The sequence below is a fragment of the Chiloscyllium punctatum genome, chromosome 3 (assembly GCF_047496795.1).
Source record: "Chiloscyllium punctatum isolate Juve2018m chromosome 3, sChiPun1.3, whole genome shotgun sequence".
NCBI lineage: Eukaryota > Metazoa > Chordata > Chondrichthyes > Orectolobiformes > Hemiscylliidae > Chiloscyllium > Chiloscyllium punctatum.
The window spans coordinates 116,274,668-116,288,795 of record NC_092741.1 but is presented as its reverse complement, the minus strand read 5'-3'; the positions used below and the strand labels follow the sequence as shown (position 1 = coordinate 116,288,795).

The 14,128-nt window shown below is 40.2% G+C and overlaps 1 protein-coding gene across 3 annotated transcripts in view; it reads right to left on the bottom strand.

Annotated features, from left to right (window-relative positions):
* Window positions 1-3,397: 3,397 nt before the first annotated feature.
* agt (angiotensinogen) overlaps window positions 3,398-14,128 on the bottom strand; it is a 39,140-nt gene continuing 28,409 nt past the window's right edge. For all 3 annotated transcript variants that reach the window (XM_072558836.1, XM_072558856.1, XM_072558845.1), the window contains 2 exons: window positions 11,552-11,699; window positions 3,398-9,624 (listed from right to left, as the gene is read on the bottom strand). In XM_072558836.1, the coding sequence (XP_072414937.1) occupies window positions 9,439-9,624; window positions 11,552-11,699 (334 nt within the window). In that variant the 3' untranslated portion in view covers window positions 3,398-9,438. The remainder of the gene's footprint in view (window positions 9,625-11,551; window positions 11,700-14,128) is intronic.

The window sequence follows — 14,128 nt, the reverse complement described above, 5'->3', positions numbered from 1 at the left end:
GGCTACTGCAGGCTGCAGCGCGACATAGGATGCAGAGCTAGGCTGAGAAATGGCAGATGGAGTTCAACCTGGATAAATGCGAAGTGATGCATTTTGGAAGGTTGAACTTAAATGCTGAATATAGGATTAAATTCAGGATTCTTGGCAGTGTGGAGGAACAGAGGGATCTGGGTGTGCGAGTACATAGATCCCTTAAAGTTGCCAGCCAAGTGGTTAGGGTTGTTAAGAAAGCATATGGCGTTTTGGCTTTCATTAATGGGGGTTGAGTTTAAGAGCCGTGAGATTTTCGCTGCAGCTCTACAAGTCCCTGGTGAGACCACACTTGAAATATTGTGTCCAGTTCTGGTCACCTACTATAGGAAAGATACAGAGGCTTTGGAGAGGCAGCAAAGAAGGTTTACCAAGATGCTGCCTGGACTGGAGGGCTTGCCATATGAAGAAAGGTTGAATAAGCTCGGACTTTTCTCTCTGGAGAGAAGGAGGAAGAGAAGAGACCTGATCGAGGTGTACAAAGTAATGAGAGGAATAGATAGAGTCAATAGCCAGACACTTTTCCCCAGGGCAGGATTGACTGGTACGGGAGGTCATAGTTTGAAGGTATTAGGAGGAAGGTATAAAGGAGACGTCAGAGGTAGGTTCTTTATGTAGAGAGTTGTGAATGCTTGGAATGCATTGCCAGCTGTGGTGGTGGAAGCAGAGTCATTGGGGACATTTAAGCGACTGCTGGACGTGCACATGGATAGCAGTGAGTTGAGGGGTGCATTAAATTACCATATTTTACATTAGGATTAAATCTTGGCACAACATCGTGGGCCAAAGGGCCTGTTCTGTGCTGTACTATGTTCTATGTTCTATATTTTATCCTAGGTTTCCAGACACTGGCTCACAGGAGTTGTTTCTTCTCTTTTTGCCATTTTTTCTTAATAAACCCATCATCTTTACAATGATGTGGCTTGCTTTGGTTGTGTGTGTGTGGAATTAAGGGGATATAGTTTTAATTTGGGATCATACATTTGGGGTTAACAGAGTGCACCGCTTGTTCATAACAAAAGAATCATGTTAAGTTCAATGGAGAAACCTAGTGGACATTCCTTGTCCATACTAAACAAAAGCAATGGACCATTTTGGTAATTGAATCAACAGATTTACTCCAATAATGTGACTTACAGAATAGTGAGGCTTGATTATCAGCATGTTCCTTTGTCCCAGTCATAGTATATGTACACTGCTCTTTGTAATTCTACTTTCAGCTTTTTGTGGTGTACTCTGAACAATGTGAGCAATATTGATTATAACTGTTATTGTTTCCCATAGTGAAATCTCTTAACTCATTGAGATTACATTAAAAATCTTATTAAATTAATAATATACGTTCATTGCATTCTCAAAGTTTAAACGGAATCTTGTTTTCTCCCCCACCGACCCCCAACCTCCAGTTCCTTCACTAAGGCCAGAAAGCTGAAACTGAGGAATGGAGCAGCTTAAGACAGGATTATTCTAATATCTTTCTAAACTCCTTTCATGCAATTCCAGATCAGCATCTTTAAACAAATAAAGATGTTGAATTAATATATCTCTTTTACATCCACAGTCTCCAACTGCATTTCACAGCCAACTTATGGTGTGTAGTGATTATCTATTTTTAAAGATGTTGGATGAAGGATAAATACCGTTCAGGAAATTGGAACTGCCCTGCTCCTTGAAGTAGAGCCATGAGATCTTTGTGTTCACCTGTGAAGGTGGCAAAAACCTTGATTTAACATCGCAGCTTCCACTAAACTTCACTGAAAGCCCAGCTTTGTGTTTTGTGCTCAAGTATTTGGAGAGGAAACTTGAACCTCCAACTTTTGACTCGGGGAGAGCTACTGTTCTGCCATGACTGACACATCAAAGCATCTGAATCTCTGTCACTCATTGATGATAGTCATTAAGAAAGGTGATAAGGAATTCATGAGAAACAATTTCACTAAGTGTGATTTGACCTTGATAGCACAGAAGTAGGTAAGGCAAGTAGTATGGATGTAGTTAGCGGTAAACCAGGTAAGTGTAAGAGTGATTCTGTTCTGTCAATCATATGTAATAAAGCTTTGTGAAAAATAGAGTTTATTAATTTTCTTAAATTGATACCAAATGTTAAAGGAAAACACAAAGTCAAGGTGCCAATAGCCCAAGGTCATTCTGGTTTTTTCAGTCATGGAATATGAACATCCCTGGCATTTATTACTTTGGTCAGTGATGGAACAAAGATGGTGTGTGACTCGGAAGGAAACTTTAAGGGTTTTTTTTTAAGCATTTGTTAAAAAAAATTATCATTAAGTGGCCATTCTGTGGTGTCTGTGGAGTGGTAACAGCCTTAAAATGAGGGTCAACAGCCTTCTTTGACCTGTTAACATAACTTACAGTGAGAACGTGGCAATGTGCCAGGTATCCACAGTGATCCTTTAGGCTGCCCGGTATGAATTTGGGGCTCTGCTAACCAGGATCCTGATGCCCAAGACACCAACCATAATCTTAAAACAGACAGCTCTGGCTGTTGATCTGAAAACTGTGCCCAGATACAACTTTAGCTCCCTACAGCTAAAGAGCTGAATTTATGAATGTCTGGGGTCTTTAAATCAGTGAGATCTTGTCACTGCCTGAAGAACAGGCCATCCAGCCATCCAAAGGACTGTCACCTTGGATAGTCCCCAAAATCTATTCCCTTACCTAATTTTGAATGCATCTTTAAAATATCAATCTGTAGGGAAACTGCCAAAATTCCACTTTCTCTGTCATGTAGAATGTTGATGACCTGACTTTTCTTAAGTTTGACAAAGCAGCACAGTGCATATGGGGCGGCATGGTGGCTCAGTGGTTAGTACTGCTGCCTCACAGTGTCAAGGGCCCAGTTTCAATTCCTGCTTCAGGTGACTGTCTGTGTGGCTTTCCTCCCACAGTCCAAAGGTGTTTAGGTTAGGTGGATTGACCGTGCCCAATTGCCCATAGGGGACCAGGGATGTACAGGCTTGGTTGATTGGTGATGAAAAATGTAGGGTTACAGGGATAGGATAAGGAGGCGGGTCTGGATGGGATGCAGTTTGGAGGGTCAGTGTGGACTGGATGGGCTGAATAGCCTGCTCCCACACCTTATGGATTCTATGATTCAAAACTGCCATTATTTTGGTGCTTTCCTCTGGGCCCACGTTTTGATTTTTGATTGTTGTAGGGTACTTTTACATGCCGTTGTTTCCAGTTTAAATGTGCTGAGGAAAGTCTGGAATTCTTGCGAATAAGAGGGATCAATATAGCTTTCAGGTTATGCCCTATTAGGAAATTCTTGTGTAACTCATTACTGGAAGATTTGGTGTAGCTTTCTGTTTACGCTATTTTAGGAAATTCTGAGTTCTAAGATAGCAAGACAAAAGAAACAACATTGACCCATATATTCACTTTATTGTATTGGAGCATTTACTTGTTGACAAAAACCTATTTATTTCCATCTGTCCCACACACTGATATCACATTTTAGCAAACGTTACTCCTGCATTTCCTTTTTCTTCTGATGTTCTAAATCTATAAGCATGACCACTTGTGCAAAAACTCTGTCCATGGAGGAAAATTTAGAATTCAATTTGTTCAAACCATAAAGTACTTTAAAGTAAAGACAAACAAAATTGATGCTTTTGAGCTAGATTACCTTTGGCCTTTGAATTAACATACCCAACAGATTGTTTGTACACTGAAGAAACCATTGTTGACTCTGAATGTTTCTGTTTGGATTGCAATGAGTTCGGGTGAAAGCCCTTGCAATCAACTGGAGTTTATCTACATATTCTAAGTTGATCTACATCTGCAGTGACTCAAAAATGAGATGATATTGCTAATCATAAAAGGGTAAACCTGAATGTTGTTTTACTGAACATGAAATATAGAATTTTTGGACTTCACAACCTTCTAAGAGATCAATATACTGATTTTTGTAGGTCACACGAATCTGTATCAAAAGCTTGTGGAACTGGCACACACAAACCATGCAGACACTCCAGGCATTGCTGAGGGAATGGTGCATTGTCAGTGGTTTGTCTTCCAAACGAAATGTTAATCATAGATTCCATTTGCTGCCTTAAGATATAAAGTAATTTTAAAAAACAGATATTGGTACAGATTGTCAATGTAACCCAACTTCTTCTCGGAAAGGAAACCCACAATTTTTACACTGTCTGGGTCTATATGTAACTTCAGTTCCACACTGCTACGGTTAATCTTTAACTCACCTCTGAAATAGCCACATAAGCCACAAGGTGCATCAAACTACTCGCTGTTGTGGCAACAAAATGGCATTTGAGATGCTAGGCCCTGGTAAATTCAGATTAGTAATACCATTTTCACAGGACATCATTCTTCACTGTCACTGAGCCAAACCTGTGGAACTCTATCCTGAAGAGCATAAGGATTGCAACAATTCAAGGTGGCTTAACCCTGCCTCAATAATTAGCAATGGTCAATGAAACTGGCCTTATTAATAATACTTGCATCCCAAGAACTAAGTAAAAAATCATTTAGGGCAGCTTATGAGTGCTTTTTTTTCAGTATTGCCCTTATCCCACAAAAAATTAACAAAACGTATCTGTGAATACTCACTGCAAAGTATAGTTGAATTAAAGAGCTGAATCAATTGGTTAAGATTACATTTAGACAGCAGAATGACTCAGCATGTCAATTGATTTGAAGATGGAAGGTTTATTTTTCAGCAAATTCATTTTGAGAAAATTATGTGACAGGCAACACAACGTTTAGTCCAGAGCATACCTGGACAGACTTGGTATTATTTGCTCTTGGATATGTTCTTAATCTGTTTTTTCAAACGGTCTAACACATTATTGGGGTGGAGGGGAGCGGAGGAATGATGTGTACTAGCACCAATTCTGTCAACACTAAATGTATAGAGGGATTACATATTGTTCATCCAAGAGCAGCTAGCGTTCCTAGAAAGTGCTGATGCTACCTGTGAGATGGACCACAAGAATTAGCAGTTAACATTAACTTTACTTCATCCACGGCACTTCTGTCACAAGTACAGGTGACTCACGAGAATGCAAAGTAAAGCATATTACATTGATTCAGACCATGCTGAGTTAGTATGTCACATGGTATACTGTTGCAGACTTAGTATACTGCATGGTATGCTGACTCAGACTGTGTGCTGGATTAGTACTCTTCATTGTATACTGATTCAGACCGCAGTATTCTCTGGTCATATCTAATCCAATCAATTAATACTCTTGATCATAAGCAAGATGAAAAGTGCTATCATCAGCACTTTTGAGTGACAATTGCTCAGTAATAACCTGCTCACTGATTCTCAGTTGGGTTTCAGCAAGGACACGCAGAGACTGCCTTCGTTATAGCCTTGGTCCAAAAATGGAGTCAAATGCTGAACTCCAGAGGTAAAGTAAGGGCGACTGTCTTTGACATCAAGGCAGCTTTTGATCAGCATCAAAGAACGGTAGCAAAACTGAAGTCAATGGGAATTGGGGCAAAACTCTCTACTGATTGGAGGCATACCTGCCATGTAGGAGGATGGTTGTTGTTGGAGGTTAGTCATCTCAACTCCAGGACATCTCTGCAGCAGTTCCTCAGGGTAATGTCCTAGGTCCGGCTATCTTCAGCTGTTTGATCTATGACCCTTTCTCTGCTAGAGTTGGGAATTTGTACTGACAATTGCACAATGTTCAGCACGATTTGCAACTCTTCAAATACTAAAGCAGTTTGTGTTCATACTCAGGAAAACCTAGACAATACGCAGGCTTGGGGTGATAAGTGGCAAGCAACATTTTTGCCAATCAAATGCCAGGCAATGATCATTTCCAACAAAAGAGAATTTGACCAGTGACCTTTGACATTCAATAACATCCGCACCACTGAATTCCCCATATTGACATTCTTGGAGTACCATCGACCAGAAACTGAACTGCAATAGCGATATAAATATTGCGTATATAAGTGCACGTCAAAGGCCTGACCCTACAAAGTCTAGCTATCATTGACTAGGCCCTAGTTAGGAGTGTGATGGGATACTTCCCATTTGACAGACCTGGTGTAGCCCTAACAACAGTCAAGAAGCTTAGAAGTTTATAAAATAATGAGGGGGATAGATAGTTAATTGTAGCTGTCTTTGCCCTAGGATGGGGGTATTCAAGACAAGGGGATACATTTTTAAAGTGAGAAGAGTGAGATTTAAAAAAGACGAGGGGCAAAGTTTTTTTTATACAGAGGGTGGTTCGTGTGTGGAATGAGCTTCCCGAGGAAGTGGTGAATGTGGGTATAACATTCAAAGTACAGTTGGGTAAGTATATGAATAGGAAAGATTTGGAGGGATATGAACCAGGACCAGGACCAATCAATTAATACCCTAGCTGTCTACTCTTGATCATAAGCAAGAAGATGAAAAGTGCTATCATCAGTACTTTTGAGCGACAATTGCTCAGTAATAACCTGCTCACTGATTTTCAGTTGGGTTTCAGCAAGGACACGCAGAGCCTGCCTTCGTTACAGCCTTGGTCCAAAAATGGATTAAAATGTTACTTTAGTTTGGGATTTTGTTTAGCATGGACTGGTTGGACCAAAGGGTCTGTTTCCGTGCTGTATGACTCCACAACTATCCAAAACAAAGCAGCCCATTTGATTGGCACCACATCCACCACCTTCAACATTCACTCTCTTCATCACTAATGTACAGTGGCAGTGATCTGTACTATCTATAAACGACACTGCAGTACACCTGCAAGGGTCTTTTGACAACACATTCCAAACCCAGGACTTCTACACCTAGAAGGACAAGGGTGTCAGATGCATGAGAACACCACAAGTTCCTTTCCAACCATGTGGCATCTTGACTATCACACCATTCCTTCCTTATCGCAAGGTCAAAATCCTGGAACTCCCTCCCCCATATCCAACAGACTGCAGCAGTTCAAGAAGGCAGCTCAGCAGCACCTTCTCATCAATAAAGGCTGCTCCAGCCAGCAGTACCCATATCCCATGGACAAATTTAAAAAAATAAGAACACATCAGACTATATAAAGGAATAAAAGGATGACTAGGGTAGGTATCGGTCCAGTCAAGGATAGTAGTGGGAAGTTGTGTGTGGAGGCGGAGCAGATTGGTGAGACACTAAATCAATACTTTTCGTCAGTATTCACTCAGGAACAGGACACTGTTGTTGATGTGAATATTGAGTCACAAGTGATTAGAATGGATGGCCTTGAGGTACGTAGGGAAGAGGTCTGGGGAATACTGGAAAGGATGAAAATAGATAAGTCCCCTGGGCCTGATGGCATTTATCCTAGGATCCTCTTGGAAGCTAGGGAGGAGATAGCGGAGCCATTGGCCTTGATTTTTATGTCGTCGTTGTCTACGGGAATAGTGCCAGAAGACTGGAGGATAGCGAATGTGGTCCCCTTGTTCAAGAAGGGGAGCAGGGATAGCCCGAGTAACTATAGGTCAGTGAGTCTCACTTCTGTTGTGGGCAAAGTCTTAGAGAGAATTGTAAGGGATAGGATTTATGAACATCTGGATAGGAATAATGTGATCAAGGATAGTCAGCATGGTTTTGTGAAGGGCAGGTCGTGCCTCACAAACCTTATTGAATTCTTTGAGAAGGTGACCAAGGAAGTGGACGAGGGTAAAGCAGTAGATGTGGTGTATATGGATTTTAGCAAGGCGTTCGATAAGGTACCCCATGGCAGGCTAATGCAAAAACTACGGAGGTATGGCATTGAGGGTGCATTAGAGGTTTGGACTAGGAATTGGCTGGCTGGAAGGAGACAGAGGGTAGTAGTTGATGGTATAGGTTCATCTTGGAGCGCAGTTACTAGCGGTGTTCCACAAGGATCTGTTTTGGGACCATTGCTGTTTGTCATTTTTATAAATGACCTGGAGGAGGGGCTTGAAGGCTGGGTGAGCAAGTTTGCGGATGACACGAAAGTCGGTGGAGTTGTGGACAGCGAAGAAGGATGTGGCAGGTTACAGCGCGATATAGATAAGTTGCAGAGCTGGGCTGTAAGGTGGCAAATGGAATTCAATGTAGCTCAGTGTGAAGTCATTCACTTTGGTAGGAGTAACAAGAAGATGGATTACTGGGCTAATGGTAGACTACTTGGTAGTGTGGATGAGCAGAGGGATCTTGGTGTCCATGTACACAGATCTTTGAAAGTTGCCACTCAGGTAAATAGTGATAGAGGTGTACAAGATGATTAGGGGTTTAGATAGGGTTGACAGTGAGAACCTTTTTCCGTGTATGGAGTCAGCTGTTACTAGGGGACACAGCTTTAAATTAAGGGGTGGTAGGTATAGGACAGATGTTAGGGGTAGATTTTTTACTCAGCGGGTTGTGAGTTCATGGAATGCCCTGCCAGTAGCAGTGGTGGACTCTCCCTCTTTATGGTCATTTAAGTGGGCATTGGATAAGCATATAGAGGTTATTGGGCTAGTGTAGGTTAGGTAGGCTTCGGTCGGCGCAACATTGAGGGCCGAAGGGCCTGTACTGCGCTGTATTTTTCTATGTTTCTATGTTTCTATATTCAGCTGCTTGAGCAAATTCCAAGACTAATTTAGATTGAAATTGATCTGTGTTTTAACTCCACAGCCTCACCTTGACTCTCTATCACGTGTAACAAAAATCTATCACAGGTGTTTTGTAAAAATTTCCATTTAATAACACCACCTCCCAATTTCAACAAATTTTCATCATCTTTGTGTGAAGAACTGCTCCTTGACATCACCTCCTGAAGGGCTGAACTCTAACTTGGTGGTAATAAACCTTCCCTGTTGTTCTGGATTAGTTTGGGGTACATCAGCTTCACTTTCTACTTTGTCCCCATCAAAAGATATGACCTGGGTTACAATCCCTCAAGTGGATAGAGAAAGGAGCTCAATTCAATTTATAACTCTTCACAACCAGGGCTACTTTCTGCATCAGAAATAGTGTTTTCCCTCTGGATTTAGGATGAGGTTGGGGTTCTTGAGGCTCCCTTAGATCACCCAGCTGGAGGGAGGGTGCAATTGCACCTGACCAGTTTTCATCGAAACTTTTGTTATGCATGAGAACGATTCCAGTTAGAATAGTAAAGGTTCCAAGGAAGTCATGCTGATAAAATTTTTAAGACATTATCAATGTATACAATTTTGAGAATACCTTTGTGACATAATTATTTTCTAAATGGGGCAATTATTTATAGATTGCTATGTTCTGTTCTGATTCAAAATTACATTTGTAAAAAATACTCCTAAAAGGAGGCCACTTAGCTCCTCAATTTTGCACTGCTGTTGCTGCTATCCCTTCTACAGGAATGTCTACTCCATTCCCATTTTCTCCTAATCCTGCCCTTCCTAGAAAAGTTTAATTAAAACTGGTAAGTCACTGGTAAGCATACATAAAAATATTTTAAATTCTGGATTTCAGTGAAGTTTCTTTATTCTGCCAAGAAACAGCAGATTATTCAATGTTCTACTATAGACCTGGAAAAAGAAAGGTTTATCTATCCGAATCTCCATTGTGATGGTTGTATTACTGAATGGAATATGTCCTGAAGGGGTTGGCTTCTCTCCATCTTCCATCACTTCAAAAATAACATGTTGTATTATCTAAAACAATATAAAAGCAGGAATTTTAGTGAGGAAGCTCAAAGATACAGCTTTTTAAAAATTGTCTTTCTACAACTTAGTCAAAATATTAAAAGTTGCCTCACCGTGACATTAGGAAACAACATTCAACATCAGCCACAGATAGCCAAAAGTTTGTTTTTAAAAGGTAGTTTCGAAAGATTTTTTTCATTCGTTTGTGCCATCTGAGTCTCAGTAGCAAGGTCAATATTTTATGCCCATCGCCAATTGAAAAGGTGATAATGAACCATCTTTTTGAACCAGGAAATAAATTGATTTTTTTGGGGGATGAGGGAATATTTTTAGTGGACTGACCCAAGGATCAGTGCTGGAACCATTGCTTTCTGACACGTATATTATTGACTTAGCCTTTGGTTCTGTGGACGGTACAAAATTTGTGAACTTTGAGGAAGATAGTGCAGAACTTCAAAAGTTACATTGACAAGTTGGTGGAGTCGACAGACAATAGCAAATGAAGTTCAATGTAGTGATTTATTTTGGAAGGAAACGTGTGATAGACAATTTACAAGCTGTAAAGGGTGTGCAGGAGCAGAGAGACCTGCATGTATACGTACATAAGCCTTTAAAGGGTGTTAGGACAAGTTGAGAAAGCAGTTAATAATGTATGCAAAATCTTCAGCTTTAACAATAGAGGTATAGAATAGAAGTTCAAGCAGGTTATGTTGACTTGCTTCAGACACTAGTTTGGCCTGAAGCCAAACTGTGCATCACACTTTAGGAAGAACAATAAAGAGTTTGGAGACAGAGCAGAAAAAAATCATGAAAATGATTCCAGAGGTGAGGATTTTCATTTATCTAGACAACTTGAGAAATTTACTACCTCAGAATGCGGTAACACCGGAACACTGAATAAATTTGAGGAGATTGACAGGTTTTCAATTAGTAATGGGTTAAAGGATTATGGCAAGCAGGCAGGAAAGTTTAGTTGAAGCCAAGATGAAATCTGCAATGATGTATTGAATGGTGGAGCCGGCACGAGGGGCTGAATGGCCTGCTTCTGCTCCTAGTTGTCATATTAAGTTAGAACTATTTTCCTCGAAGAAAAGAAGGTTGAGAAGAGATTTAATTGAGGTATTCAAACTTTTGGGAGAAACTATTCCCAATTGTGAAGAGCTGAATAAAGAGAAAGCACAGGTTTAAAATAATTGGTAAAAGAAGAACAGGCAACATGAGAAAACATTTTTTCGTGTTGTGAGAGGTTACAGTCTGGAATGTACTGCTTGAACTGCGATGAAAGCAGTTTCAGTTGAAACTTTTGAAATTAAGAATGAGGCTCCTTTTTGAAAGTGGAGAAGGGGCAGGATGACAAGGGGAAGACAGAAAAAATGGACCAACTGGTCAGGATTTGGAAAGCTGGTGGGCCAAGAGTCCTCCTCCTGTCCTGTAACAGTTCTGTGATTCTACCCTGCTGGATGGTTAGGGAGCCAATATAGGTCAACAAGTACTCATACATTACCTTAAAAGGAACATCAGTTATTTAACTGTCAGCATGTGGCCTGTTATTAACCCCGTGTGTGACCAATTGCTGTGTGGCCAAGCACCTCTACAGCTTAGAGTGAACATTGGTCTAAAGGTAACAAAGGCATGGATGAGTGTTTTGGCAACTAATAAGTTTAGACAGGGCAAAGTTATAGAAATGGAAATAGGCTGCTTTGATAATGAAAATTACATGGGGTCAGAAGCCTATCTTAGGGTCAGGTTGAACCCAGATGATGAGAACAGGCTAGTTTAGCCTGAGCTTAGTGGCTGGGGAGGGGGTTTAGTTTACCAGGTTGTAGCCCAGAATTAGATTGTCATGTCAGAGGTGACTTTATGTTTGGGTCATTAACAGGAACACTAACAAGTGTGCCATTTGGTCACTCACCTATTAATCAAACTGCTTCCTTACCTGGTCTGGTGTTAGGTTTTGGACATTATTTAATCTGGAGAAATTAGCTTGACCGCTCAACATATTTGGCAGTTGCATCCTGTGGTAAAGTTCCTTCACATCATATGTGCTGTTCCATTTGAACCGTGGCAAGACAAGCCTTACAATCCTGTGGGGTGATATCAAGAAGAAAAGAGTACATTGTCCCCATTGTCAAAAATACAAAATGACAGCATGTTCAGAGAAACTTTCTGGAGGTGAAATAGGATATGGTTCATGATGTAAGATAGACAGTAAGGCTTATGTACGTATACATGCAGGTCTCTCTGCTCCTGCACACCCTTTACAGCTTGTAAATTGTCTATCACACGTTTCCTTCCAAAATAAATCACTTCATGTTCCCTATATTGAACTTCATTTGCTATTGTCTGTCGACTCCACCAACTTGTCAATGTAACTTTGAAGTTCTACACTGTCTTCCTCAAAGTTCAGTATGAAAAACAAGACACTGTCTATCATACTGCTGGATACTGAATTCCACCAACTTTATCAGAACCGAAGATCAGGCCTTTTCTCAACATAGGCTGCAAACGAGATTCCCACTTTATGCTACCCCTCTGCCCCATGTCCAATTTCCTCTCCACTTTGTAACAGGAATTGTCTTTATGTAACTACTTTTAAATAAATGTTAAAAGTATTTTGGCAGAAAGATAAGAAACCACATACTCTTTAGAAAGTAACAATGTAAACAGAGTAGAGATCCAAATTTGATCTTGGGGTACACATACACAAAGCCTGAGTAGTAGCAATACAGTTAATTAAGGCAAAGTGTAAATTGAATAATGGGATTCATTTCTGGAAACACAGAATTGAAAAGCAAAAACTGTATTAAAATTTTACCCTGACAGGGTGTTACTTTGGGTATTATAAATTGCCTGTCTTTATATTAAAAAGGCTAATTATGCAAATTAGAAGATGTAAAACGAAAATTATCATGTTCATAGAAACTAGAAGGTTGTAGCGATCAGGATAAATCGAACAGACTGGGACTCTGTACAAGAGTGGAACAGGAATTGGCCATTCAGTCCCTTGAGCTTGTTTCAGATTCAATTATATTGTAGCTGACCTGTGACCAAACTTCATGAATCTACCTTTTCTTCAATCCCTTAGTACCACTGGCTAACAAAGAAATCCATAAACCTCCATCTTAAAATTATCAATTGATATTGCATCAAACTCTAAAACTAAGACAAATTGATTTCAATGTGAGCAAATATTAAGTCACCCACTTGGCACCTAAAAAGAAAAGGACACTCTCTAAATAATGAAAATCTAGAAAGAGCAGAGGTCCAAAGAAACCCAGGGGTCCAGATACACGTCAATGAAATGTCAAGAACAGGTACAGAAAATAATCAAAAAAGCTATTGGAATGTTTGCCTTTATATCTGGAGTACAAGAGTATAAGAGAGTAGGAATCATGTTTTGGCTACACAGAGCTCTGTTTAGACCACTACAGTTTTGCAATCAATTCTGGGCAACATTCCTTAGGAAGGATGCCCTGACCTTAAGTTGCAGTATACATTTACAATGTTTGTGGAATAGAATTCCAAAGTTCTATAGCAGAAGTGTTTTCTAACATCACTTCTGAAAGTTTTGACTCTAATCCCAATCTAATTAGCTGTTCCCCTTTAACGTCTTGACACAATCATTCTAATTTGGGTTTTTATAGCATACAATTCTAGGATTGCAGGTATAAATCTTGTAAATGTATACTGCAACTCAAGGTCAGGGCACCCTTCCTAAGGTATGTTTCCCAGAACTGATTTCAGAACTGGAGTGGTCTAACCAGAGTTCTATGTAGCCAAAGCATGATTCCTACTCTCTTATACTCTTGTCCTCCAGATATAAAGGCAAACATTCCAATAGCTTTTTTGATCATTTTCTGTACCTGTTCTTAACATTTCATTGACGTGTATCTGGACCCTGGGTTTCTTTGGACCTCTGCTCTTCGTAAATTTTCATTATTTAGAGAGTACCCTATTCTTTTCTTTTTAGGTGCCAAGTGGGTGACTTAACATTTGCTTACATTGAAATCAATTTGCCTTAGTTTTAGAGATGCAACTGAGAAGCGTCTGGGAGCTTCATTTATTGTTGGATGATCACTCTCACTCTTATTTTTTCTGTCCTGATGGATCCACATTTCTGGCCTGGACCTTGGATGCAAGTCTCTTCAGGAATATAGAATATCTCTGAAATTGAGTCTTTCATCATAGCGCTGGATCTTCAAAGAAAGAAAGACAGACCCACTGTTTTTGAATGTATTCTGGAATTCATTCACAAACATGCCAAATAGCTTAGGAACTTTTCAGTGTGTTCATAAATATGTGTGAATGAGGTAAGAGGGACGTGGGGTGAGGCAAATGGGTAAAGATTAGTGTGGATGATTTTATTGGTAGGAGATGGACTAAATGGGTAAAGGGTATCTGGTTCATCAGTAAAGTGAGCAAAGATGCGTGGTGGGTGAGGCTTCAGAAGGGAGTAGGATAGATTGGCAGGGTCATAAATGGGAAGAGTGAAAGGTGAATAAGTGGGTAAGTG